General features: G+C 38.1%; 1 protein-coding gene and 1 pseudogene across 1 annotated transcript in view; one reads left to right on the top strand and one right to left on the bottom strand.

Annotated features, from left to right (window-relative positions):
* Nucleotides 1–2,860: 2,860 nt before the first annotated feature.
* Nucleotides 2,861–27,462, top strand: part of UBE2D1 (ubiquitin conjugating enzyme E2 D1) — a 36,755-nt gene continuing 12,153 nt past the window's right edge. Inside the window, exon 1 of the mRNA XM_054572765.1 lies at nucleotides 2,861–3,170. Coding sequence (XP_054428740.1) covers nucleotides 3,147–3,170 — 24 coding nt within the window. The 5' untranslated portion in view covers nucleotides 2,861–3,146. The remainder of the gene's footprint in view (nucleotides 3,171–27,462) is intronic.
* On the bottom strand, nucleotides 17,882–27,346 carry LOC129069717 (phosphatidylinositol N-acetylglucosaminyltransferase subunit P-like; annotated as a pseudogene).

The raw sequence follows: 27,462 nt of genomic DNA, 5'->3' as shown, positions 1-27,462 counted from the left end.
GAATATTTATATCATAGCCTCCTAATAATATATCAAAAGATGAAAGGACAAAATTTCTGAAAATACTTATGGAGAGGCAAAAGATTCCTACGCATCAGAGAAAATTGTTAAATGGAATTGAGAGAGAGAAAGAGATCTGAGAAGGAATAACTCTGAAAAAGAGAACACATCTAATTAGGCAATAAAATTCTCTCTACATATAGCTTTCTGCTTTAGGACTATCACTGCTTTTATCTTTTTCACATTAAAAGTTTGTATTGAGTTGATTCAAGACATTTTCCCATGGAAACATTTTTTATTTTAGAGAAGAAATTTGGGAGGTGCAGGGGCTGAGCTCTGCTGTATTGTCATCGTTGCTTCTTTAAAAAAATAATTATACAGCCCTGGCTGGCATGGCTCAGTGGATTAAGTGCCAGCCTGCAAACCAAAAAGGTCTCTTGTTCAATTCCCAGGTAGGGCACATGCCGGGGCTGTGGGCCAGGTCCTGGGTTAGAAGAATGAGAGAGACAACAAATGGATGTTTCTCTTACACATCAATGTTTCTCTCCCTTTCTATCTCCCTCCCTTCTGCTTGCTCTAAAAATAAGTAAATAAAAATCTTTAAAAAAAGAATTATACAAATGAATTCATGTAGCCCTTGCCAGGTAGTTCCGTTGGTTAAAACATTGATAGGTTAGGTTCCCTCAGGGAGGTTTTTTTCTGGGCTTTCTGGCAATGAGCTACTTGCAAATGGTACTTCGCAATAAAGGTATTCTCTGAACATGGCCTCACTTCTGCCATGATGTTCAAACACTATCAGCTTGGGAAAGAAACTCCCAAAAGGAGCTGGTGCCCAAGCCCATACTGTTTCTCCCCTATTTATAAGATCACTCTTATGCTTTCCCTATAAAAAGGAAGGATAATTTGGGGGTTGGATCCTACTTTCTAGAGTACAAAAATGGTGAATAAAGCTAGCCTAACTATACCTCTCTACAGGACAAGACCTTGCTGGTATGTTTCAGAAGCCTCTTTACCCAAAAGCACTTCAAACTTCCCACAGCTGATTGGACCACAGGTGACCACCTTAACACAAGAGTCATCTCTCTGTGCTTTGTTCATTTGCTGACAATTTACAGCTTGGAGTAAAATGATGAGTTGCATCAGTGAGATTCTTCCTTTTAAGGAGGTGAAATGAGGGTACCAAAAAGCTTGGCCATTTAGCAGCTGGAGCAGTTGCTGGAAGAGTGTCAAAAAGTGGAGCAAGGATGGTGCAAGCTCAAGCTATGTGTAAAAGAAGCTAAGGGAGCGCTGGAAAAAGGGTGTTAAGCAATGTGCAGAGAGAAGTGAGACCCTGTGAAAAGGAAATTAAGAAAGTAGCCAGGCTCCAGACCTCTCATCGTCATCTTCCTCTTCTTTTCTTTCTTCTTCTTCATTATTATTGTTGTTGTTGTTATTGTTTGGTGGAGGGAATGGAAGACTTCCAAATTAAGTTTCAGATCCCACTGATTATTTCTATCATTCTTTCACTATCTTATTCCCCTGTACATTTCCTTTTAAGTTACTTGAGTGAGTGGATTTTTTTGTTTGTTTGTTTCTTGCTCTTTGTAAGGTTTTACAATGGTAGCTATTGTTTTGAGTTTCCTGGAAAGTTTTCCTCCACCCTCAGCTTGTAGTAATGGACTTGCATTCCTGAAAGAAAGGTGAACAGGTCCAGGAAGATTTTGGAAATATAAGGCGGAAATATAAGGTGAGAGTTTTGCCTGAAAAAAGATTTTAAAGTCATTGTCACATAGATAAAAACAAATAAGGATATGATTTTTATAGAGCACTTTCAACGTATTAGGTACGGTGTTTGGCACATTATATATATTAATGCTAGTTACTTTTTACAATAATACATCTAGAGATTATTATCTCTACTGACAGATGATGAAATTGAGGCTTAGAGAGTTTACGTGGCTTAGCAAAGGTCACCCAGTGGGTGGCGTTCAGAGCTGGCATTCCACCTCAGGATAGTGGTCAGCCTGAAAAGTCCACGGTCCTCCGGCTGCCCAGGGTGACCTTCCAGTTTATAGCAGGGCACGAGGTCTACCTTTTAGGAAGGCACGGATGATGAGAGACCAAAGATTGGAATTCTGGGGCACTCCAAGTCTTGAGAAGAGGAGCCAGTGACAGAAAAGGGAAAGCCAGGGAAGTAGAAGACCCAACTAACACGGTCCTGTGGAAGCCAGAGGTGGTGAGTGCTATGAAAAGCGTGCAGGTGGCCCACAACCAAATAGTTCAAAAACATCACGGAGGGTAAATAGCAAATTGGATCTGGTCATTAGAAAAGCTCAAGCGTGACATTGGTGAAAACCGATTCTGCTTGTGCTGAGAGCAGAAGCCAAGTTTTAAGGAACACGCAAGTTCATAAGAACTGAGGGATTTCGGAGGGTGGGGGGACTGCACTGAGCCCGTACTGTCAGCGGAAGGGAAGAAGCCAACGGCGACGGTGAAGCTCAGAATTCAGAGTTCAAAGGAGAAGACGTGTGAAACTAGCACTGGGTAGAGGAGGCGCCTTTTGCAATAGGAACTAAGTAGGTATGAGTCTGTGCATGCGTGGAGGGTGAGAAATTAATATTTTGAGAAGAGGGTAAAATCTGTAAAAATAACAAGACCAGCTATAGCACATTAGAAATTCCTGTAAGCGCTTTACGAACCAATTTATTATGCCCACTTTACAGGTTGGGAAGGCCAGGGTCAGTACCTGGGTCCAGAAGAAACTGCAGAGACCACCTCGAGCGCCTGGCGGTTCTGAGCCCGGGCTGCGGGGCTGAGGTCCGCGGTGAGTCACCGGACCCGCCCGGCGCCGACCGCCGAGGACAGGGCGGGAACTACACTTCCCAGTGTGCCCGGCGGGGCGGGGCTCGGGCGGGGCGGGCGCAAGCTCCTTCCCAGAAGTAAAAGCGGAAACAAAAGAGTCTCGCCGGCGTCCCCGCCCGCACACTCGCGCACACTCGCGCTCGGGCGCACAAGGAACAGGCACAGGCGCCCAGAGCGAGCCAGCGAGCGGCGAGCCGGGAGCCCAGCCGCCGAGGAGCCAGCGAGCCGCGCCCGCAACGACCCCACGCCCCCGAGCCCCGCAGCCGCCCCCCACCGGCCAGCGTCCCCGCCGTCCTCCCTGACCCATGGCGCTGAAGCGGATTCAGAAAGTGAGTGCTGGGGACAGGCCTGGGGCGCCGGGGCGGGCTTCGGCCCCTGCCCGCACTGACCCGGGCGGTGTTCCCGAGCGACGCACCGGGAGGGCACGGGATGGGAGGGTAAGCAGGGGCGGGTACCCGCGGCCGGAGACGCGGGCTGGGCCGGCGGGCACCGGACAGGTGAGATGGGAGCAGGGGCAGGTCCCGGGAGGCTGGAAATGCTTGGAGGCAGGGGGTCCACGGTGCTGGCGCTGGACCTGCGCCCTGAGCCCCTGTCGGGAGACCATCCTCCTCTGTCTCCAGATCTTCCCGAAAATCGGGGCTTCACAGTCACCGCTGGATTTTTGCCCTACACTGGCCTCTGTCATGCTGTGTTTTCTTTTTGCTGTTTCTTAATGTCTTTCTCGTTTCTGTTTTTGCTTCCCCGGGCTCCCGGAGAGGGCAAGCAAGGTGTGGTGGGCCTGCAGCCCTTTTCCTCGGAGCTGTTGGGTTTGTTCTTTCTCTCCTTTGCGGTTGGCTCCTGCTCAGATACCCGAATGGGCTGGAAAAGCCGATTTGGGGCCGAGAAGCCAGGAGAAGCCTCCTGCTCTTCTATTTTGGTGCCTCTCTTGCTGCCACTTTAGGTCACATAGCTGTAGTGAAAACATAGTTGCTGGTACACAAGATGACCTCCTGGCTGTGATTCACGGTGAGGCAGCCAAGCAGGTTTTTTTTTTCTCCCCTTCATGATAAACTTACATATAAAGTTTGAGACACAACAGAAACTGGCACAAATTAAATTGTTTGATGCTTTGACACATAGGTATAGAATGAGGAAGAAATGTCTATATTCATTCAAGAAATATTTATCTATTCCAATTCTGTAAGGAATTGTCTTCTCTGGCATAGTATTTATTGCTACCATTTCAGATGTGAACATCTTACAAAATTGGGATTAGGGAATTTTCTTTCTCTTCAGTTTTATTTCTTGTTGAGTTATTTGTTCACTAACACAAGTTTTAGGTTTTACAGTTATAGTTCATGTTCATGGGGAGAGCATTGAGAATTTGTTGTTTAAATTGGGAGTGTGTTCAGCAAGTTAAGCCAAGAATGAATGGCATGTTTTGTAAGTGATTGCAGAAGAAATCGATGCCTACTGAAATTTTTTATCAACTTTTTATCAATAGAGCAATTATATTCTCAGTCACCACTGGTGACATCTTCTGGTACAGAGGACAGCAACTTTCAGACCTAGCCAAATTTTTTTTTGGTTCAAATCTGTGGATCACTGTTATTTTTTGTGTCTTTAAGGGTCCTCTTATTATAAAACATATCTAATAATTAGCATTTATTAATATGTTTTCTGGTTTGGAGATAATGCCATTACAATTTTTTTTTACATTTAGGTGACTGTAATTTTGAAGCCCCGGCCAGAATCTCTGCTGTGCCTTCTATACTTATTAATAATGATGTAAAATTGGCTGACACTTAAACAACACACATTTTCCAAGAATGTTGTAAAATTCCATTTCCTTCTTTCCTACCGATGAGAAATTTTCACGAGACTTTGCACATATGATAGCTTTTAAGTAGTGTAGAATTTGTCCACAGTAAGTAGGCCTTCAAAGAAAATGGACACTATTTGTAAATACCATATTGGGCAATTGTAATTCACCATGCTGAGCTAATGTATTTGACGTATAATATGGCGTATGCAGAAACCATATTTTTATAGTTATTGTTAGCTTATAGTAGAGTTGAATGATTAAAAAAAAAAGTCAATCAGAATTGATGTCAGACCTGCAAAATTTGATATTGAGGAGAAGAAATTGGGGATCCTATAACATCACATCTCTACATGTCAATCTTTGGCTTTCCTTTACTGTTACCAGAAAACTTGACTTGCACAAATTGCCTTTCCATTAATTACATGTTCAAACCATTCCCTCAAACTTAAGGGGGCATTATTATTTTGATTGATTTCTTACTTTTCCTCCTTGGAATCTCCTTGATTGGCTTCTAATCAAGGTATGCTATTTGCCATATGTAGTTATGAAACTCTCCTAGATAGCATCAGTGTACAGATTCTTATTTGTATCTTGTGTGTTCCCAGTGAAGAAGATACATGTTAACATTTAGCCCTTCTTTTTAAGCGTTTTAAAGTAACACTGTTGTCCTCTGCCGGTAGCTTAGTTAGTTGGCCATCATCAGGACACACCAGGGTGGTGGTTTCGATCCCCAGTCGGAGGACATGCAGGAATCACCCAGTGCATGCGTGGAGGAGTGGAACAGCAGATCGATGTTAATCTCTCTCTCACTCTCCTCACCTCCATCCCTCCCTTCCCTCTCTTTTAAAATTCAATAAAACAAATAAATTAATTAATACTGTCAGATACCTTGCAAGTTCACTGGGCTTGTGATTTTTCTATATGTAAAGTGGCAGCCGACTTGAAAGCGGTGTATAACCTCAGAGAACTCTGCAGTAGGGAAGTGGGGCGGAGTGGAGGGCAGGGGCACAGCTTCCAGGGTGGTGTATCAGACGCCCTGGTGGGATATTTTCAGACTGTCCCCGCTGCAGTAAATAGATGTTCAATCCGTTGCGTTGGGGTGGAAAGGTTGGGAACCACTGGCATTCTACCCACATTATTCAAAGGCTGGAGTGGCCTTTGAACTTTGTCCAAGTTAATTTGTTAAGATGTAATTTGACATATTTGAGCATGTTAAAAAATTTATGATTTTATATTTTTCACTTCATATGGAAATATTAAATATGCTTGAATTAAAATTATATATAGTATATGCAAAGCACGTGGGTATAAATGCTTAAAAACATTTTTATACTAGAGTACGTTAAATGATTTAATACTCTAATTGAGGTATCTAGTGCCAGTTTTGCATGTCAGCTCATAAATTTACACAACTATGCCCTATTTAGATTCAGTGGAAGATGTTATCACAGTCATCTAAATCACTAAAGGGAAAAAGCTTAAACAAAGTTTGAGGATACACACCTAAAAGAGGTCTGAGAAAAGAGGGCAGTTTTCAGCTGGGCAGCTGTTAAGTGTTTTTTCCATCAACACTATTTTCAAATCTTGATAAACTTTATTGAAAATCGTTTTAAAATAATTTTATATCACAATACTGAATGTTTTGAAAACCAGAAGGGAAAAAAGAAGGCAATTGTAGTACAGACATTATAATCATCTTAGTATATAATTGACCCTTGAACAAACGTGTTTGAACTGTGTGGGTCCCCTTATATGTGGGGTTTTTTTTTCAATAAATACCTGTATTATTTACTGTTTTTGATCCACATTTGGGAGTTTGTGGATGTTCAGGACCAGCTGTAAGTCATTTTATATACTGGACTTGAGCATCAATAGATTTTGGTATTGCGGGGAGTTCTGAAATCAATCCCCCATGGATGAGGGAGGACTTAAGTTTTGAGAAAATGAAAAGTTATACATGGATTTGGTTTTCAAATATGTGGGGTTTGGTCCCCCTAACCCCTGCATTGTTCAAGGGTTTACTATATTTCCTTGAAGATTATTTTTTATTTGATAAAGAAATTGAAGCAATTAACATGGTATGATATGATAGGCTTGTTGCCTTTTTGATCTGTCTTTTGAAAAGTGAAACAAAAGTTTTGTTTTGCAGATACAGCAACACAGATAACTGTTCCTTCATGTGTAGTTCTCCCCCTAAAGTGGAATATTTATTTGTTTAATAATCAACCTAAAAATATATAAACATAACTTACAGTACAACTTTATCAGTGTTTTGGGTTGCTTAATATTTTTATTTGTATAATTCTACTTTAAACTGTTTATATTAGTGTAGAAAACCTTAGGATACTTAACAACAACAACAACAACACACCCAGCTTTCTGTGGATGGAGCTTCAAGTGGAAGAAGATCTGGTTTCTATTCCTGGTGCTGTGACTTACTAGCTTGTTTCCCTGTCCAGTGATGCTGCTGATAAATACAATTAGAATGTATGATGTATAATGTTTACTTTGTGCTAGACACTATTTTAAGTGCTTCACATATATTAATTGATTTAATCCTTAGTGGGCCAAAGAGGTAGAAATGGCTTATTACCCCCATTTTATAGATGATGAAACTGAAGCACAGAGGTATTGAGTAATGAACTCAGAATCACGTATCTGGTAAGTGGTGGATTCCAAACCAGACAGTTGGCCCAAGATTCCCTGCTTTTACCCTTTTTAGTACATAACTTCTCTTATCCAGATGGACTCATATTTTGTTAACTATTGTACTTAAATTGAAGAACATATAGAGTCAAATGAGTTTATGGATGGAAGTGCTTTGTAAACTGTTCTAGTCAAATGTAAAGTGAAATTATAATTAAGACCTTGGCATATTTAATCATTTTCACTGTGGCGTCACTCAGTGTGTTGATGATACATTGTAAATAAGTCTGCTTTGAAGTAATGTACACTGGATCTTCTAAGGTGGTGAATTGATACTGTAACTTTGTTCACTTTGTTCTATCACTTAAAATTTTTCTCCTTCATAAGTATTTAGAATAGTCATTGTGTCAGAAGTATCATTTCATTGTGGAGTCTTCATTTGAGAAAACTGTTTATGAATTGATGTAGCTGTTTAATTCCTCTGGTGGCTTTGAATAGCAGTCAGCTGTTCAGATTGCACATGTATGTTAGAAAGACATTCAGATTACAAGATTAAATCTCAGACTCCAGGTTCTTTCAATAAAGAAGCATATAGCTAAAAAAATATATTTTAAAGGAGTAAAATAAGATAGTATTTATGTTTCTTGATAGATAAATGTTTCACTTTGAGATAAGAGGAAGGAAGTGTTCTTTTTCTAAAAAGCCACCATGTGATTTTTCTGAATCTTTGTAATTAAGCTCAGTCTTCCTTCTGCTGCTGGTACCATGTAGTTTTCTTTCTTCATCACAAAAAAGGTGTAAAAAGATGAGGTAGCCTATTAATAGTTAAGGAGTTCTGAAGTTCCTTCTCTGTGGAAATAAATAGCATAGATCTAAATAAGGCTGTTTATGCTTATTTTAGGCAGCCAAGCACATATTAGAAAAACCAAACCTAGCAGGATGTGGGTTTGCCTCCAGAAAAGCAGAGTGGCATCCTTACTTGCTTTAGTTGCCTGAAAAACACAGAGAAAACATACTTAATGAATGCCGCTAATGAAAATGATAAGACTGATATTTCTGACCAAACTTGAGTTAATGGTCGTCTACAATGTATTAGCTCCTCTTATTCCTTGCCCCTTTTTAAACAGTGGATGAATTGATATTTTATTTTATTAAGAACAGGTATTGAGATAGTGTGCTCTCTCTTAACTGTGTTACACTGGAATAAAAGGTACTAGGCTATATAGTGTAACTCAGGTTTGCAGGATTCAAAGATTGGCAGGGTCCTTAGGCTACCTCAGAACATCTGCCTGAGGGCAAAACAGGTTCTATTTCTGGCCTTAGTTTAGATGGCCTCTGAGAAGCTGAGGTTTTCTGCATTTAATTTGGTTCCGGGATGAATCTACGAAGCGTCTGTTACACATGTGAGGCAGTAGTAAGGGGCACTACGTTCCAGGAGTTGTCCTTCGTATGGGGAGGAAGCTACCATCCCGAAGTGTGCAGTCTAGTGAGGAAGCCCATCAGATCACCGCCAGCTTCCTGCCTTGCTCTTTATTCAGATTATCCAGTTTGTATGGCTCTTCTTCTTTGGTGACACCGGATTGCTCATTAGAGTCCTTGTCTTCTTGCAGATTTAGGAAAGCCTTTCCAAGAGGGGTGCGATGAGGGGATTGGTTCTTTCATCTTAAACCTCTGTAATAGAAAAGTAATCGATGGTTTTCACTCCAAGTGACCACCCTTCTTATGTGAATATTTTGGGTTGTTCTCGAGGGAACCAAGCAGACCTGACGGCTGGGCTTGTCCTTCCCTAAACCAGTAAAACTCTGGCCTGCGTTTTTGCTTCCCTCAAATTTTAAAGCACTGTATTTTCATTTTCTCTTTCCCTTTGGCCTATTGTTCAGCCCTTGAGTTGTTTAGAAATATATCATTTGTTTTCCAAATATATGGGCTTTTGCAGATAACATTCTGTTATTGATTTCTCATTTAATTCTATTGTTATCAATGAAGATGTGTTACTGACTCCTTTTAAGTTTTTGAAACTTGTTTTATGGCCCAGAATGTGGTCTGTATTTTTACTTACTTAATAATGTCCTTCAGGTGCTCAACATAGCTTTTGAATGAACAATATTAAATAATTTTTAGACTTCATTTTGCCAGTTTCTGATTGTTGTCTATAGAACCTAGGTTATTCCCAAAGACTGAATGCCAAACTAAGGTTTATACCTTCCCACTGTCTTTTTGCAGTTTTAGAGCTTGCAGAAGAGGGTGACAAAATCAGTTTTATGGATCACAAACAACATTTAAAAAAAATAGAATGGAAAATATTAATGCTTTGGGTGAAGTGAGGGGGGTGGTGTTTCATGAAACTTTGGTATTAGTTATGTATGCGTGTTCCTGTGTATGTCTGTGTGTGTGAACCAGATGGGGCTCCCCGGAAAACTGGCATTGTCTTCTGGAGGGCAGGCCCCGTGTAGTGCAGGTGCCCCCAGCAAGGTGAGTGCTCTAGGAACCCATCTGTGTCAGCGCACCAGCTGGCTTTGTTGTGAGAAGCTCCTTTGGGGTTTAGTGAATTTTTTTGGTGAACTTTTTAGTGAATCTTTCAACGCATTTGCCCATTTCATGATGGGTGATTTATGAGCACACCTGCCCACATTGTGCTGAGTGTTCAGCTATCTTTGACCAAAAACAGCATGACCCCTGTGCCCTACACTTCTATTCACCTGATCTTGACCCCTCCCCCCCATGAAAAAAGTCCTCAAAGGTAAACATTTTGCCAGTGTGGAAGAAGTGAAACAAAACATGGCAGAAGCACTAAAAGGCATCAAAATCAATGAGTTTAAAAACTGTTTTGAGCAGTGGAAAAGCGTTTTGATGACATCCTGATAGGTGTATTACATCAAATGGAGAGTACGTTGAAGGTGACTGAAGTGTAAACATGTAAGAATAAATACACAATTTTTAATAAATAAATTCTGGGATTTTTGGGGGGCTCCCCCCTCATATGTGGTATATGGTATGTGTACCTGGCTGTCATGTATTTCTTATCATGAGTTGCTATAAGAAAGGCTTGAAAAAAAAATCACTGTTCCATAGCATAAGATTCTTAGTCAGAATCAATATACTCAAAAACACATTTCATATATTTATACATTATGTAAATATAGAGAAAGCAAATGAACATACATACAAACGCACATACACATATACTTAATATAGATGCATACAAATAATATAAAATGTTCTAGCCTTAGAAACAATTTTGATACAAACTGTCAATGCTAATTCCTTTTTACTACATGTAGTAGCAATTTAAAGCACATGGACTAAATAGTATGCACGCATGGATTTTTTTTTTTTAAATCTTTACTCGAGGATTTTGTTTTTTTATTGATTTTAGAGAGAGAGGAAGGGAGAAAGAGCAACACTGATTGGTTGCCTCACACGTGTGCCCTGACCAGGGCTGTGTGGCGCTGGGAGCAGGGCTGGGGTGACAGTCAGGTGGTGCCGAGCCTTTGCCCTGGCTTTCGCTCTGTCGCCTTGGCCGCGAAACTCATTGTCTGTATTTTCTTTATCTAGAAACGTAATGGGTTGAACTAGATAATTTGTACTGGCTCTAATTTTAGGCATATCCTAACAATGTTATTTGCTGTTTTTGTCCAGCAAACAGCAAAAGCTCACAAAAATAAATATTGAGCAGTGGCACCATGCTCTGCTGCTGTGTGAAACTTGAGTTAAAATTCTATGTACTTTGAGATGTCAAAATTGAGCTAATTTTTGACATCTTAATGTATAATGTAATATTAATGAGCCTGTAAAGACATATTATTCTTTGAATGAAGAGCAATTATTTGTGATGCAAATAAGGTATATTTCTGTTTTTGTACTGGTAGCTTAACGTGCTTTTCTAATTCCTCTTAGCTTCCATCAGTTTCAGAGGTGTGTTTTGCACTTGAAAGGTTGTTTTCTCCATATATTTAGACAACTGCCTTACAAGTGCATGCATTTATTGAGCATTTTTTGTATTTAAGGCATATACAAAAAGAAATAAGAAAATATATAGAAAAAGAAGGTATAACCAGCATTACCTAAGATATTTAAAACAAATAAACATAAGAAGTGTATCATAACAATAGTGTAGCTGTAAGGAAGTACCATAAGGAAAATACAACATATTTGAGCAGGAAGGAAGTCAAAGGTGGGGGAGACCAAATTTATTTGGGGAAAATAAGGGAAAATTCTATGGAGAAGATGGGATTGGTTGTCGGTTTGGAAGAAAAGGTAGCATTTTTTTAAAAAAATATCTCATCATTTATTTTCAGAGAGAGGGCAAGGTAGGGAGGAAGAGAGGGAGAAAACTTTGATGTAAGAGAGAAATATTGATCAGTTGCCTCTCACATGTGTCCTAACCTGGGACCCAACTCACAAACCAGTCATGTGCAGGGACAGGGAATCCAACTGGAGACCCTTCACCCTGTGGGATGATGCCCAGCCAACTGAGCCACATCAGTAGGAGCTGAAAGGGTAGCAGTTTTGAAGACAGGACAGCCAGGTTCATAGAGGAAGCTACAGAAATGAAGGCACTAGAGAGTATGTGGTTTATATGAGAAGGAACAGATAATCTTGCTTGTGGTAAGCATTCAGGGAATAGTAGGCCATAAAAATTCATACCATGGAAGGCCTTGAAAACCCATGCTAAGAAATGTGAACTTAATGCAGAAGTTTGGGGTAGCCGGCAAAGGTTTTTGAATGAAGAAATAACATTGTTAATCACAGTGTAGTTATGCGTTCTTGCCCTCATAGAACACAAGGTTGTTTACCATTTGTAATTATAAATTTGGTAAATGTCATGAAAAGGGAAGTATAGGGTAGTACTCTGGGAATATAGCAGGGACCCTTCAAGAAAAGGGTCAAGGAAAACCTACTTAAGGAAATGATGTTTAAGATGAGACATGAGGGTAAAACTAAAGTAGGTAAAGTGGAAGAAAGAGTGAGTGAGTGAGTGAGTGAGTGTGTGTGTGTGTGTGTGTGTGTGTGTGTGTGTGTGATTTGGAGTCTTCTGTCTAAAAGGAAACAAGATTTCAAACTAGAGGCAAGATAGCATTTTGGGGACTTGAAAGTCATTATGACTGGTGCAGAGAACATGGAGGAAAGTGATGCAGATATGAGGCTAGAGAGGAGTCAGATCCTGGGAGGTCTGCTCAGCCATTTCAGTTAAGGATTTATGAATCTTACATTAAGACTCAGGAAAAACGGTGGATGAGTGTGACATGGTACTTTAAGATGATTTTTGACTGCAGTGTTGGTAGAGAGATAGAAGGACAAAGGGTCATTGAAGAAATTGTGTTTGCTCAAGTGAGACTTAAGGAGGATGTGAGCTAGGATGGTGGCTGAGGATGTTCGGAAAGAGGGGTATGTGAGAAAAATTATAGGGTGTTTGCCATCTAACATTTTTGAGTTCCGCACCCACCCAGTCCCAGTCCGCAACTCACGTCAAGCCTCTGGGCTCCGTGATCTAAGCAGTTTTTTTCCTCCTCCTCCTACCCGGTCTCTCCCAGACACTGATGTAGTGTCTCCTTTGTTTGAAGCTTCGTCATCTTATGCTAAAATGTGCCTCCTCTGGCTTTTCTCAGACTCACGCCTTTTGGACTTTGGTTTTCCTATGTGATGGGCTTACTCCTGAGATCTTTTCAGTGTGGGGAATCTGGATCAAAGGAGAATCTGAACAACTTGGTACTTTTAGTATGAGGGGGTGGGAGGGTAGGAAGGCACCTGGATGGAAGAACAAATCAGATGGCAATCCCAAGGTTTAGAGTTTGGGTTACTGGAATGAGTGCACTTTTACTATAATAAAGTAGACTCACATAAAGTTTTTATTGAAATATCCTGGATTTGTGTAAGCTATATTTTTATTTATGTAATTCCTATGATTGAAATGTTACATTTACAGAGAGGTGATTGAGAGTCTTCTTTTTAAAAGGAAGCTGTGTGTTAAACTGTAGGCAAGGTAGCATTTGGCGAAATTGAAGTCATTATGGCAGCTGTAGAGAGCACAGAGGAGGGAAAGTGGTTGCAGATCTGAGGCATTGGGAAGGTAGTGCCCCTAATCCTGACCTCAAACATTTTTTCTTAATGGTACTTGTTATAGTTCAGATTCAGTCGATGTTACTTTGATGCTGCAAGGTCAGTAGCATCATTGCTTTCTTCATCCTCTTTCTTTTGTGTGGAATTTGGCTGTATTATTGGTATTATCATTTTTAATAAATAGTATTTGCCAGAGATACCTGATCCGAAGAGGCCGTGAACCAACAGGACCAGTGTGTTGAAGTGAACTTGGTGCCTATAACTTAACTAATTTGATGTTGTCGGCATTTTGAAGTCTTCCAGGAAGAATCTACATGGTTTAAAATAAAGATGTTCTTTAAGGCATTAAAGAGGGTCTGTATATGGAGACATTTCAGGCAGTTGTTTGACATCGTCCTATTGAAATAGTTCTAGTCAACTGGATAAGGATCAGAGTCTGAACTGTGAGCCGATGAAATGTTTATTTACAGACAAACCAAATATAGCTCATATGTCCCTTTAGAGACAACATCAAAAATGCAGTCCAGTAATAATCACTGTCTTGTTTTAGGAGTTTTGAGATAAAGATGGCTGTGTCACATTAATTAATTGCCTTTTAAGCCAGCATTTTTGAAACAATGCTGTCATATGCTTCGGATTCAGTAACTTGGATTTTGGACTGTAAATCGTTCACTCTTCATGGACTGTTTCATGTCCTTAACACATACCCAGTAGGGTATATATTCTATCTGTTGCAGAGATTTAGACCTTCTGAGTGTTGAAGCTAGAGAAGAACAAAGCATTTTCAGTCTGGTCAGCATGATTTTTTAGAGAATATTTACTGGATAGTGTCATCGTGAGTCTGATGGTAAATGAGGCAGCTCTGACTTGTTAGCTTTCATTCTCCTCTGTTCAGATTGGACTGTTCCCCTTCTGGGAGCCGAGAGATTAATGCAGGCCTCTCTTCTCTTACATTCCCTTCTTTGTTTCCTTTTATTTGTTTACTTTCTTTGAATTAGACTGCCTCATCTACTTTTAGATTTTAAGGCCCCTAGAGGCAGGGACTGTGTCTAGGTTGGTTTTATGGAGAACACTCAGCATATTGTGGGGGTGTTATAAACATGCCATCTGTGCCAATTTAAAATTCAGTTTCAGACCTTTCAGTACTTTTCTTTGTGTTTGGTTGGTTATAGAAATCTGAACTAGAATAGTCCATTAAGTACACAGTTCTGTGGGCTGACTAGTCTCAGTTCTAGTATAGGGACAATATCTTAAAATCTACCTTTGCTTATTATAGTGTATATATATTTTTGTAATACCCTAAATATCACATTTTGCCATGTATAATACATACTTCTTTGTCCAAATTCTTCGGGGGGAAAATAAGGATGCTCCTTATATGTGGGTGGTACTAATTCCATATCTATCTAAATGTTATTAATTCTTTTACTTATGCTTCTGTGTTAAAAGTGTAACTCTAGAAAGCAATTAATGATATCTGTATACAAAATAATACCCTGGAATACGATAATCGGTTTTGTTTCTAAATATAAATAAATTAATAATTGAATTAAAAAATTAAAAGGAAAGATTTTTTTCCTGAAAGTTTGAGTCAAAAACATGGGTACTCATTATACATGGCAAAATACAGTAGTTTTTTTAATTTGAGTATTGATCACATTGGGATAGAAAATTGCTTCATTGACATAGATTGCTTTTTTTCTGGGGTGTACTTTCTCCCCTTTGATGATAATTACTGTTTGATTTATATTTAGGTATAAGGTTGGTTTAAGTTTACTCTTTCTCAAAGGAGAAGATGAGAATTGGATCAACTATGTATATTTCAGTTTTAGATTTAAAAGTCACTAGAAATGAAACAAAGATACACACATACACACATAAAATATGTATATACACATAATATGTTTGCTAGAAAAAGTTCTTTTCATATATGAACTTATAACTAGTTGCATTATTTGATAACCATGTGGTAGGTTGTCCAATTTCTATGTATTTCTGTCAGGTCTGCACCTAGCAGTAGAATTCTGGGGCAGAGTGTTCCCATGTTCACTTTTAGTGTTTACTGTCAAACTTTTCCTCTTCTACCAGCAGCATGTAAGGGTTCCAGTTGCTTCACATCTTTCCCAACATTTGTACTGTCATTTAATTTAAAAAATTTTTATATTGAATTTATAGTGAAGGCATTGGTTAATAAAATTATATAGGTTACAAGTGTACTATTCTATAATACATCATCTGTATAATGTATTATGTGTTCACCCTCCAGATTCAGGCCCTCTTCCATCACCATTTATCTCCCCGTTACCCTCTCCTACCTCCCCCTACTCCCCTTTCCCTCAGGTAATTTCCACGTCATCTGGTCTAAGAGTTTTGTTTGTATGTGTGTTTGTTTGGTTTTGCTTAATCCCTTTACCTTTTTCCACCAGCCCTCCAGGTCCCCTTCCCTCTGACAACAATCAGTCTGTTTTCGTATCTGTGAGTCTGTTTCTATTTTGTTTATTTTGTTCATTATTTGCACATAGTAAATGAAATCATAAAGTCTTTTTCTTTCTTTGACTGGCTTATTTCATTTAGCACAGTACTCTCCATGCTGTTGCAAAAGGTAAGTTTGTTTGTTTGTTTGTTTGTTTGTTTGTTTGTTTTTTACAACCAAGTAGTATTCCGTTGTATAAATAGACCACAGCATTTTTAGCCACTCATCTACTGATGGGCACTTGGGCTGCTTCCAACTCTTGGCTATTGTAAATAAAGCTGCAGTGAACATGGGGGCTCATATAGTCTTTCAAATTAGTGTTTTGGGTTTCTTCTGATTAATTCCCGTAAGTGGAATTGCTGGTCATAAGGCCATTTTTAATATTTTGAGAAAACTCCATACTGTTTTCCACAGTGGCTGCACCAGCCTGCATTCCCACCAAGAGTGCACAAGGGTTCCCTTTGCTCCACAGCCTCGCCAACACTTGCTATTTGTTAACTTACTGATGATAGCCATCCTGACAGGTGTCAGTTGATATTTCATTGTGGTTTTAATTTGTATTTTTCTGATGATTAGTAATATTGAGCATCTTTTCACATGTCTATTGGCCATCTGTATGTCCTCTGTGGACAAGTGTCCATTCAGATTCTTTGCCCATTTCCTAATTGGATTGTTTGTTATTTTGGTGTTGAGGTTTGGGTTTGGGTTTTATAAGGTCTTTATAAATTTTGGATATTTACCCCTTATCATATGTATCATTGGCAAATATGTTCTGCAATTCATTCATTTCTCTTTTCTTTTTATTGATAGTTCTTTTGCTGTGCAAAATCTTCAGTCTTTTTCATTTTAACAGTTCTGTTGGATATGTATGTGGTGGCATAGTATTTTAGTTTTAATTTGTATTTCTTTGATGGCTAATGAATCTGAGCCTCTCTGATAGGTACAGCGTGGGGCAAAAGTAGGGTTACAGTTATGAGTTTGAGAAACAAAGTTTATTCTCATATTATTGTTCATTAACTATATATATATTTATTAATTTTTTTTATATGAACAGCTGTGAAATTTTGCCCAACCTCATGTATTGGCCATTTGGATAGCCTCTTTTGTAAAGTGCCCATTCAAGTCTGCCTTTGAAAAATTGATCTGTAGGAATTTAATTTTTTTTCTTTACACATTGTGGATGTGAGTCTTTTGTCAGATATATCTTAATTTGGTGGCTTGTCTTTTCACACATTTAATGTGTGTTTTGATGAACAGATGTTCTGAATTTTAATCAAGTCCAAATTTTCCATTTTTTTCTCTCATGATTAGTGTTCTTTGTGTCCTGTTTAAGAAATCTCTGCCTCCCCCAAGGTCATGAAGATATTTTCTGTTTTCTTTTAAAGGTGTTATTATTTTACCTTTTACATATTCATATACACACACATACTTTTTATGTATATATGTATGTATGTATGTATTTGTGGAGAGAGGGGAAGGGAAGGAGAAAGAGAGGGAGAGAAACATCGATGTGTGAGAGAAACGTTGATTGGTAGCTTCTCACATGTGCCCCAGCTGGGGACCCAACCCAGGCCTATACCCTGACAGGGAATCAAACTGGTGACCTTTGGCTTTGTGGGCCAACGCCCAAGTAACTGAGCCACACCAGTTGGGGCACTACCTTTTATATTTAAGCTCACTATCTATTTAGAAATGATTTTTGTGTATGATTTGAGATGAGGAAGGTCAAGGTTCATTTATTTTTCTGTATGGATACCCGATTGACCTAGCACTATATATTGAAAAAAATTTTCCATCTCCCTTTGCTAGAATGTCCTTGTCTTTTATTTTTTGAATTCTAAGTTTGTCATTATTATCTTTCCATTTTCAACACATCGATGAAATGAAGTTAAAGTGCTTATGCCCCACTCAGATGTCAAATACTATCACTTTCGCTTCTACATCAGAAGTGCTATTTTTGTTTATTCACAACAGTAACAATATCCTAGGTTGGGCTTAGAGGCTATGTTTTCCTTTTCTTTTCTGTGCAACTTTCTGTGATGAAGCTCCGTGGAGCCCTAGGGGGCCGTGCTCACAGTGACGTTTGTACGAAGGGCACCCCTTGCAGGTGGTGCATACAGCCTGCGTGACAAAGTGCAGCAGCCCTGAATGCCGTTTCTGTAATAACTGGCAAATACAAAAAAGATTATGAACTTTTACTGTGCTCCAGCAATCTGCCTTTTAACCAGTAAGGGTTGCGTTTATTTAAGTGTAGTATTGTAGTGTGCCACAAGTTTAATGGGGTCGAGTAGGAAATAACTTCTGAGGCAACTCCTGTGGCTTTTCAGAATTTACCAGATCCTATAACGTTACTTTTTAACGTTTCATATTTGTGTTTGTTTTTTATTTAGAAGGTAGTTTGTGTCAGTGAAAGTATTTTATACCAGTTTTTTACTATATCATGTTTCTATCCTAGGAGAAACTTTCTTTCCTGGATTCCCTAGAGTGTTATAAACTTTAATGAACACATTCAGAAGATGACCCTTGGGGCTTGTAGAGAAAATACTCTTACATGTATTTTCTTGAAGATACAATTACTTTTAAGCTTCTAAGATTTAGAGGGCCTCTTTCCTGTACGTTTTAAATCCCATCTTACGAATTCTCTTGCAAATCAGTTTTTGAATTTCATACCCCAATTTAATCATCAGCAAATGTGCCTGACTATTGACTTGTGAGGATTTTTATTAGCACATAATGTGATACAATTAAAATAAACCTTGAAAATATATGGGAGTGTAGAGTTGGGATAAGAGTATAAAATCAGAATCCTGATCCCTGTTAGAAAAGATCTAGAAGTGCTTAATAAACTTCTGCTATAATTAGTCCCGCTGGTTGAGTTGAGTATGGAAAAACAACAACAAACTCTCTGCCACAAACTGCGGCTCTGTCTGTGGCAGCTCTGTAACCCCGGATAGCCAGCGGTTGGAAGATGACTGACTTTGAGACTGGGTCAGCTCAGCACAAACCCCTAGCTCCTAGGGAAAGCAGCCCAAAGCTGTGTCCTGAAAGTAGTTCAGGAGTATCCTAAATAAACAATAAAGATGGACTATTTAGAGTTTTGAGGTCTTCTGCACTGTAAAAACCAAAACAAAAATTTCTAACAGAAATTTTGTGTGGCTTTGGACATTTTGCTAGAATCTCACACATTCTGTATAAATCAAAAATAGTTGTGGTGGTACCATGTATTTTTAATACCTTCATGTTTAATATTCTTTTGAGATTCATTTTTAGGTGTTAGCTGTTAATTTAAACTGGTAAAGGGCCACCAGTGTTTTCAAGTGATCCACATTATTCTCTCTTAATACCTGTTATGATACTCTTTTTATTGTATTAGATGCAATCTGCATATCTACATTGGGAGTAACTGATTCTCATTCTATTGGCAAATCTAATAATTTGCATTTCTAAAAGATAGAAATATGAGATAGCTATATTATTCCTTAAATTTTATTGCCTAACTCCATATCAAACACCTTTTTTTAAAAAGGCACTGTGGCAAATATTGTAGAGAAATCCTTGAATAAAATGCATAAAGTCCTGATTTAAAAGAAATATCCTGGTAAGAAAGGAAAACAAGGGAAATTAGTATTCATTAAGCGCCTACTATACATGCCAGCTGTCAAGTTAGGTACTTTATTTATGCATTTTTTTAAATTCTCAGTATTGCACTTCAGTGTTACTACTGATATCCCCAAATGAGGCACTTGAGGCTCAAAGGTGTTAAGTTGCCCAAGTTCACACAGCTAGTAAGGGTCAGTAGTAGCAAAGCCTGATTTTGATCTAGGTCTTACTCTAAAACTCGTGTTTTTCAAATGGCTACTGAGAAAATAGCCACTGTTAAAGAGGATGGGTAAAATTTGGGTATAGGAAGATGGAAGAAAGGTTATTTTAAGAGAAGGAAAATTATAATGGCCAGAAAACTTAGCCATGTACAGAGAACATCCAAGTATACTAGACTTCACAAACATTTTGGTCTGTGGGACCCCCTTATATTAAAAGTATTGAGGGCTCCAAAAAGCTCTTTGTTTGTGTGGGTTATATCATTAATTTTTACCATATGAAAACTAAAAATAAATTTAAATATATTTAGAATTTAAAAATGATGATAAACCCAGTACATATTAACCTAAACATTTTTATTAGAAACAACTATATTTTCCGAAATAAAAAAAAGTAGAGTTGCACTGTTTTGTATGTGTTCAGATCTCATTATAATCAGGCTTATAGATGGCAGTTGAATTCTCATATCTGCTTAATGTTACTATATCACATCATTAAACTGGAAAATGCCATCATGATATATTGTGTGAAAGAGGTAGATGGTATCTTAGTTTTATTATGAAGTTAATTTTGACCCTACAGACCTCCTGAAAGTGTTTTGGAAAACTCAGAGAAGAGAATTTGGAGAATTACTGAGAACCCAACTTCACTTTCAAGTGTAAAGGACAAGATAATGAAAAGACCTTCATTTGGTTGAGGTGGGTCTTTAATAAGCAGGGAGGAGCCACTGACATTTTCTAAGCAGAAGAATGAAATAAAGAGTTGTTCTTTTAAAAGATTATTATGCAAATAATGTAGAGTATTGGGAAGCAATTATCATTGAAATATAATTGATTTTTGAAGTAACTGTGGTACACAATCGGTATTGCAGTAGAATATATCATAGTACTATTCATCTGACCGTATGCCTATATGAAGGACCAGAGAAAGAAAGGAGTCGAAACAATGCTGAGATTTTGAACCTGGTGACTCGGAGATTAATATTCCAGTAATAGGCATTATGAACACAGGAAAAGCAGCAAATTAGGGGAAGAAAATAGTGAGTTGTTTTTGAATGTATATAAAAAAGTTTTGTATTTTTATTTTGAAATAGTTTTACCGAAAAGTTGCAAAAATAACAAAGTTTATATATATCCTTCACCTAATTTCCCCTGATATTTACTACTCATATAACCAGAGTACAGTTATCAAAATGAGGAAAGTAACATGTACGATAATATAAAGTCTAGACCTAATTCAGATTTCACCAGTTTTTACACTTTTCCCTGTTTGAGGATTCAATTTGGGGTCCCATGTTAGATGTAGTTGTGTGTCACTTCAGTATCTATAGCCTCTAATCTGTGACAGTTCCTCAGTCTTTTCTTAAGAAAATATTCTAATGAAAAGAGAAGGTGCTTATATTATATGTGGTGAAAAAAAGCTGTATCATTTTATCTCTTTTAAAATGCCAAAGAACCAGAATAAAATCATTATTTTTTAAAATGTTACAAAAGTATTGTAAAAAATTGAAATTTATATAGAAGACACAAATAAAAAGTGACAGCCCACTCCCAGAGATAACTGCTGTTAATAATTTGGTGTGTATTCTTTTATTTATTTTCTATACATGTATAATATGTTTATATGTTACAGAATCGAATAGGCACACTCTACTGCAACTTATATTTTTCACTCAAAAACTATATTATATTCACACAACATTCTTTAATGTCAATATATAGAGCTCTTGTCTCATTCTTATTAATGGCTGCACAGTGTTTCATAATATGGCTATATCATGAAACCATTCCCTTATTGATGGACCTTTAGGTTACTCTCAGTTTTTCATAATTATGTATGTTTGGCTATTTGGACAATTACTATGGGGTGAAATTACTTCATATGCATTATTCTCTCTCACTGTAATTACCACATTGCCCTCCAAAGGCTGTATCTCAATTTACACTCCCTCTACCAGTGAGTGGCGCCCTTATTTCCCACCAAAGCTTGGATGGGAGTATCCTAAAAGGTTGATAATCATTTGGCTTGGGTAGTGGTCTTGTGGGTGTTTGCCTATTTATTTTTTTATCACTCTTTTAATTTTTTCCCTTACAAAACACTTTTTCTTTTATAAGAAACACACGCCAATACAGTACTTAATTAAAAATCAGTGGTTTTAAATATTTTGTCTCTATGACCTTTTACTTTTAATCAGCATGAAATAAAAGCGTGGCCATGAAGGCCTAGACAAGAGGCCCAGGGGATTAGTGAAACAGTTACCGGAGGCTACCTGTGGGGTACGTCCTGGATTCCAGGGTAGTGGTGGAATAGTACGACGTGTTCCAGAAGTGAGCATCAGTGTCATACACTGTCCTTTAGTAGGGGCTTCCGCTAGCTGTGGCTAATGTGTAGGTAGGTCTTGGCTCTTAGGAGGATCCTATGGGCTTGAGCAATTTATATAATTCAGTGTTAATTCTTAGAGAGAGTGGAGAGAGGAGCAGAGGAAGGGATTACTAGTCCTAATATTTCTTCTGGAATAACATAAGAACCACTAAATTATTTTTGATACTCTGCATGTGCCTGTGATGCTGGAAGCAGACAAGTAAGGATACTAATTATAGCAGAGAAACATAAATCAGATAAGGTGATTTCTGAAAACTTGGAGTAAACTAAATAAAAATGGAGAATTTAATGAGTAAGACCCTTGATTTCTTGTGTCTTATCTAAAAGTACACTGGCTGCCCTGGCTGTTGTGGCTCAGTGGATTGAACGACAGCCTGCAAACCAAATGATCACCGGTTTGAGTCGCAGTTGCAGCACATGCCTGGGTTGCAGGCCAGGTGCCCAGTTTGGGGGGTGTGAGAGGCAACCCATCAATGTTTCACTCCTTCTCTTCCTCCCCCTCTTCCCTCCTCTATAAAAAAGAAATAAAATAATAAAAATTAATAAAAGCTTAGTGCTGAGCAGATTAAGATAAAAACAGGTGGGATTTTGGTTTGTTTGGTTACAGTTTTTTATATTTTTACGTTCTTAACACATCTCATACTTCTTTTTCTTTTTTTCAAATTCAAGATTTGTATTTTTTTAAGGATGGGTAGATATTGTAGATATATGTTTTTACTCGTCATTCTGTCTGTACCTATACACCGTTGTTGTAGTTACATATTTCCAAACAATATAATGGCATACGTTGAGACATGGTTTGACAAAGGGACAGAACATCAGAAATTTAGACCCTCCGAGAAAGCCTAGGATGCATAAGTTCCTCACAAAGCATTAGTCCCATTATTAGTAGTAATGGTCAGTGTGACTATTAAGTATGTTTGATGTTTGATGTACCTACCATCAGCTGCTTTTATCCTACAAGTGAGCTTGGAGTAGACAGCTTCAGAACCTGGCCTTTGCATTTGCAGCAGTTCCGCTGTTAGATTTTCTCTCTCTTCCTTAGCTGTAACTTCTCTTTACAGAGGTGGTAAAATCAGGGCACAAAAATATAAAAACAAGATAACCTTTATTTTTCTGTAATATGTTCATAGGATTTGAATAACTGTCTGACATCTGAAATTTGAACATGATTCTATTCCAAGTAAAATATGGTTTTGGGATTTTTGTTAATGAAAAAATAAGTTTGTATGTATTTGATTTATTCACATATACATTATCTATGTAAAATATATATACATGTGAATTACTAACAGTTTTTTAAACCGTAGAGATGGTATTTTCTAATTAACTAGCTTTCTAGTTAAAATAAGGGCAAAGATATCTCATTTACCCATTCACACTAATGTGTAGAAAACTCCACACTCCATGCTATTTTCAGAAGCATTCTCCTGAAAGCCAAATTAGAAAACTTAAATAACACAAAGTCCTTCTAAAATGGGGCCGTGACTTGGGAACTGCTCCTCCCCCACACATTTAAACTAGTTAAATAATCTGCTAGTAGAGCATTGGCTGGTTATTATCAATTTCATATTAATTAACATATAGTTGAATAGTTACTGTATGCCAGAGACTGCTGTGTACTTTACAGTGAGGGGGTGTCCAGCCCTCAGCCCAGGATGGCTATAAATGCAGCCCAACACAAAATTGTAAACTTACTTAAAACATTACGAGGGTTTTTTTCTGATTACATGTCACAGTGTTTTAATGTGTGGCCCAAGACAACTCTTCTTCCAGTGTGGAACAGAGAAGCCAAAAGGGTGGACACCCCTCTATCATTTCACTTGTCATAAAAACAATGGATGAAAGTAGTAATGCCTTTACATGGAAGAAAACTAAGATTAGAAGAGAAAAAAACATGTTTTGCCTAAGGTCATGTGGCAAGTGTGTGATGGCACCTGGACCTGAACTTCAAAGCCTTGTGTTTTAACCACTATTGCTAAGTCAAAGACAAAAATCTATCTTTATTGCTTAACTATACCTGGACCAAGGGAACTGCGAACTGTTAATTCTTGTCTGGAAGAGAAGCACTGCACCAACTGTAGAAAAAGCAACAACAAAACCAAAAATGAAAGTACCGGGGTAGACTGGAAAACTTGGAAGAAGGAGACCTGAGTTTGCACTTGGCTCAGCTACTTAGCTCATGTTACCTTCTCAGTAAAGCCTTTCCCTACCATGTCCTCTGCTTGTTTATCTGTTAGAACACTGAACTCATTGCTATAATTTCCATATTGCAGTGAGTCTAAGGTGGACATCGTTTATTTTATTTTATTTTTTCAAGGATTATTATTTTTTATACTTTATTTTTATTTTTTTAAAAGTTTATTTTTTGCTGTATTTTTCCCATTACCATTAATCCCCCTACACCCTCTTCCTCCTCCACCTACCTCTCCCCCCTCGCAATCACCACAGTATTGTCTGTGCCTATGAGTTCTTTTTCCTTTTTTCTGGATCAACTAAGCACCACCCTCCCACTAGATACTATCCTGTCCTCTAACCGTGAGTCTGTCTCTATTTTGATTGTTAGTTCAGTTTGTTCATTAGATCCCACATATGAGTGAAATCTTGTGGTATTTGTCTTTCTCTGGCTTATTTCACTTAGCATAATGTGGATGCATCTTGTAATTGATGATATCTTAAAATTAATCGCCAGCATTCCTCCTTAATTATTGGTACATAAAATAAGGATGTGACTTACAGCTCCAGCCCTCTATGTTGAACTAAATTTTAACTTGCTATTACAGGAATCACAGATTCTATTTATCTGCTTTCCAAATCATCTTGTCTTCTAGTCTTCCCTCACCTCAGTAAATGGCTTCTACATGTATACATTTTTGAAGCTAAAAAAGCCAGAAGTTTTACTGCTAGGGTTTGAATTCCAGTTCCACACTTAACATGCTAGTATTGTGAGCACACAGTGGAGTGTGTCATCTGTGTTCTTCATCTGTAACATGGGGAGCATAATCACACTGACCTCTGAGGATTGTTAGGGCAATAAAACATCGAGTCAATGTCAGCTGCCACCGACGTACGTGTACGCATCTGTGACCTCTCTCCTTACTCTGCCCATGTAATTGTATCATTGTCACATCCTGTGGTAGGTAGACTTCATAATAACTCAGATCTATCCACTTTAATCTTATTGTCACTTCTCCAGTCCAAGCCCCTACTTTTTTTTTTTTTTTTTATTTTGCCTGGAGTAATTAATCTTGTAGTTGCCCCCCTCTCCCCTCTCTAATCCATTCAGCACTTAGACCAGTAGAGCCATCTTTTAAATCAGATCATGCCACTTCGTAAAACCCCTCCCAATGCACTGATACAAAACCACAAATTCTTACCTGGGTATGTTGTTCTCAGTTTTCTGCCTGGCCTCTGCCTACTTCTTCAACCACATTTTATGCCACTCTACCACGTCGCTCATTTCCCCCAAGATTAACTTGCACTCAGTTAGATTTTAGCTTAAATTCCTCTTTCTCAGAGACATTCTCTGATCTTCCAAACTAAATTAGGTTTTTCAGTCCTAATATATAGTTCTTTTTATTGAATTTATATCTTTTATCCTTGGAGGTGATCAGTTTCTTCCCAACTGACAGTAAGGGAATGAAGTATTGGGTTGGCCAAAAAGTTCATTTGGTTTTTTCCGTAAGCTGGCTCTGGTAGTGCTTAGTTGTCTTTAACTTCATTCAAAACAATTTTGTCACATTGTATTGTGACAGCTGTCATATCAGCATGATTTAAAAAAAAAATCAAAATTGGTGAGTTTGTGCAGCCATTTTAATATTGAAGATGGGAAAAGGTAATGCAAAATTTTGGTGTATTATCCTTTATTATTTCAAGAAAAGTAAAAACAAGTGAAACACACACAAAAAGATTTGAGCAGTATATGGAGAAGGTGCTGTGACTGATGGAACATGTCAAAAGTGGTTTGCAAAGTTTCTTGGTACTATTGACATTCTGACCAAATAATTCTTTGCTGTGGGGCTGTCTTATGCACTGGAAGATGTTTAGCAGCACCTCTGGCCTCCACCCACTAGAAGCCAACAGCCAGAGATAGCCAACATACTCGAAATATCCAAATCAATAAAGTTATCAGTGAAAATGAAAAATATGTTTTTTATTTTATGGAAAAAACCATATAGATTTTTTGACCAACCCAATAATATCTCTAAGGTCATAGGGCTGGTTGTGGTAAAACTAGAACACCAGCCCAGGTCTGCCCAACTCTAAAGCTGTATGATTTCCATGATCCTTCCTTTGCTTCCTTGAGAGTAGAAAAGAGCATATGAATTAATGTGCTAGGCTTCAAATCATGGCCTGACTGTTCTCCTTTCTTTTCATTTAACCTTTGGATTGTCCCTTAAATAGCCTTCTCTCTATGAGCCATCATTCTACCAAATTAGATTATAAACCTGTTGAAGTAACACCTGTTTCTTATATATTATATACCTAGTATATAATAAATGACTTTGCCTACAATAGATACTCATTAAATATTTTTGTCTTATACATGTTAAAGAAAAACAATATTTTAACCCATTTAATTTTTTCAAGGTTTGGAGCTGTCTCATGAAGGAATTTAATATTTTATTCCCTATTCTTCCAGTCGGTGACAAAGTACATTTTGTTTTCTTTCTTTTTATGGTAATGCAGTGTTTTATTATTCCGTGCATTAAAAGCTAATATTTGAGAAGCTTTACAGTATTAATGGAGCTTAATCTAAGAGAAGCTCAACTTAACAATTTTCAAAATATTCCAATACTGAGTATTAATAAGAGAGATAAATATGGTCAAAATTATTATGTCAAAAATTATAATAAATGTTTGATGTTAATCTACCTGTAATTAATTTTTTGATGTAAAATTCTTGGGCTGTAAGGAAGAACCTTTGGTTTACTTCACTCATAGGAATCTATCTGAATGCTGGGGTGGCCGCCTCTCGGTGTATCTTCTGCTGCTGATAGTTAGCATAGCTGTCCGTGATTGTTTGGCCGGAGTTGAGTGAGGAGGTACTCATCATGTTTACTCCAAATAAGACCCCATACCCGATGACTCTAGTAATGAGGCAGTACAGCGGCAGTGCAGCCACCCACTCCTTTTGAGGCCAAAAGGTTAAGCCCAAGGAGTTTAGCCGAGGTTCCGGAATAAAAGCCCACACGAGTTGTAGCATGAAGCCAAATTGGGAGTTTAAAAGAACAAAGCCCTAAGCTCTTTCTGGCAGTGGTGACTAGAAGCCCAGGGGGTGTGAGGACAAAACTGCGCGAGAAGCGGGGCGCAGGCCACATATCGTTTTTGTTTTGAATTGAGCTGCCTAAAATTGTCTTAAAGTGAAGTTGATAGTTTGTGTCTTCATGGATTATTATGCTTGTTTCCCTGGAAAAAGAATTAACCTTAAGTATTT

The sequence above is a fragment of the Pteronotus mesoamericanus genome, unplaced genomic scaffold (genome assembly GCF_021234165.1).
Source record: "Pteronotus mesoamericanus isolate MK-2021 breed Mesoamerican mustached bat unplaced genomic scaffold, CSHL_Meso_final contig_24, whole genome shotgun sequence".
Taxonomy (NCBI): domain Eukaryota; kingdom Metazoa; phylum Chordata; class Mammalia; order Chiroptera; family Mormoopidae; genus Pteronotus; species Pteronotus mesoamericanus.
Note: the sequence above shows the minus strand (reverse complement) of the source record. Positions and strands in the feature narration are given on the sequence as shown.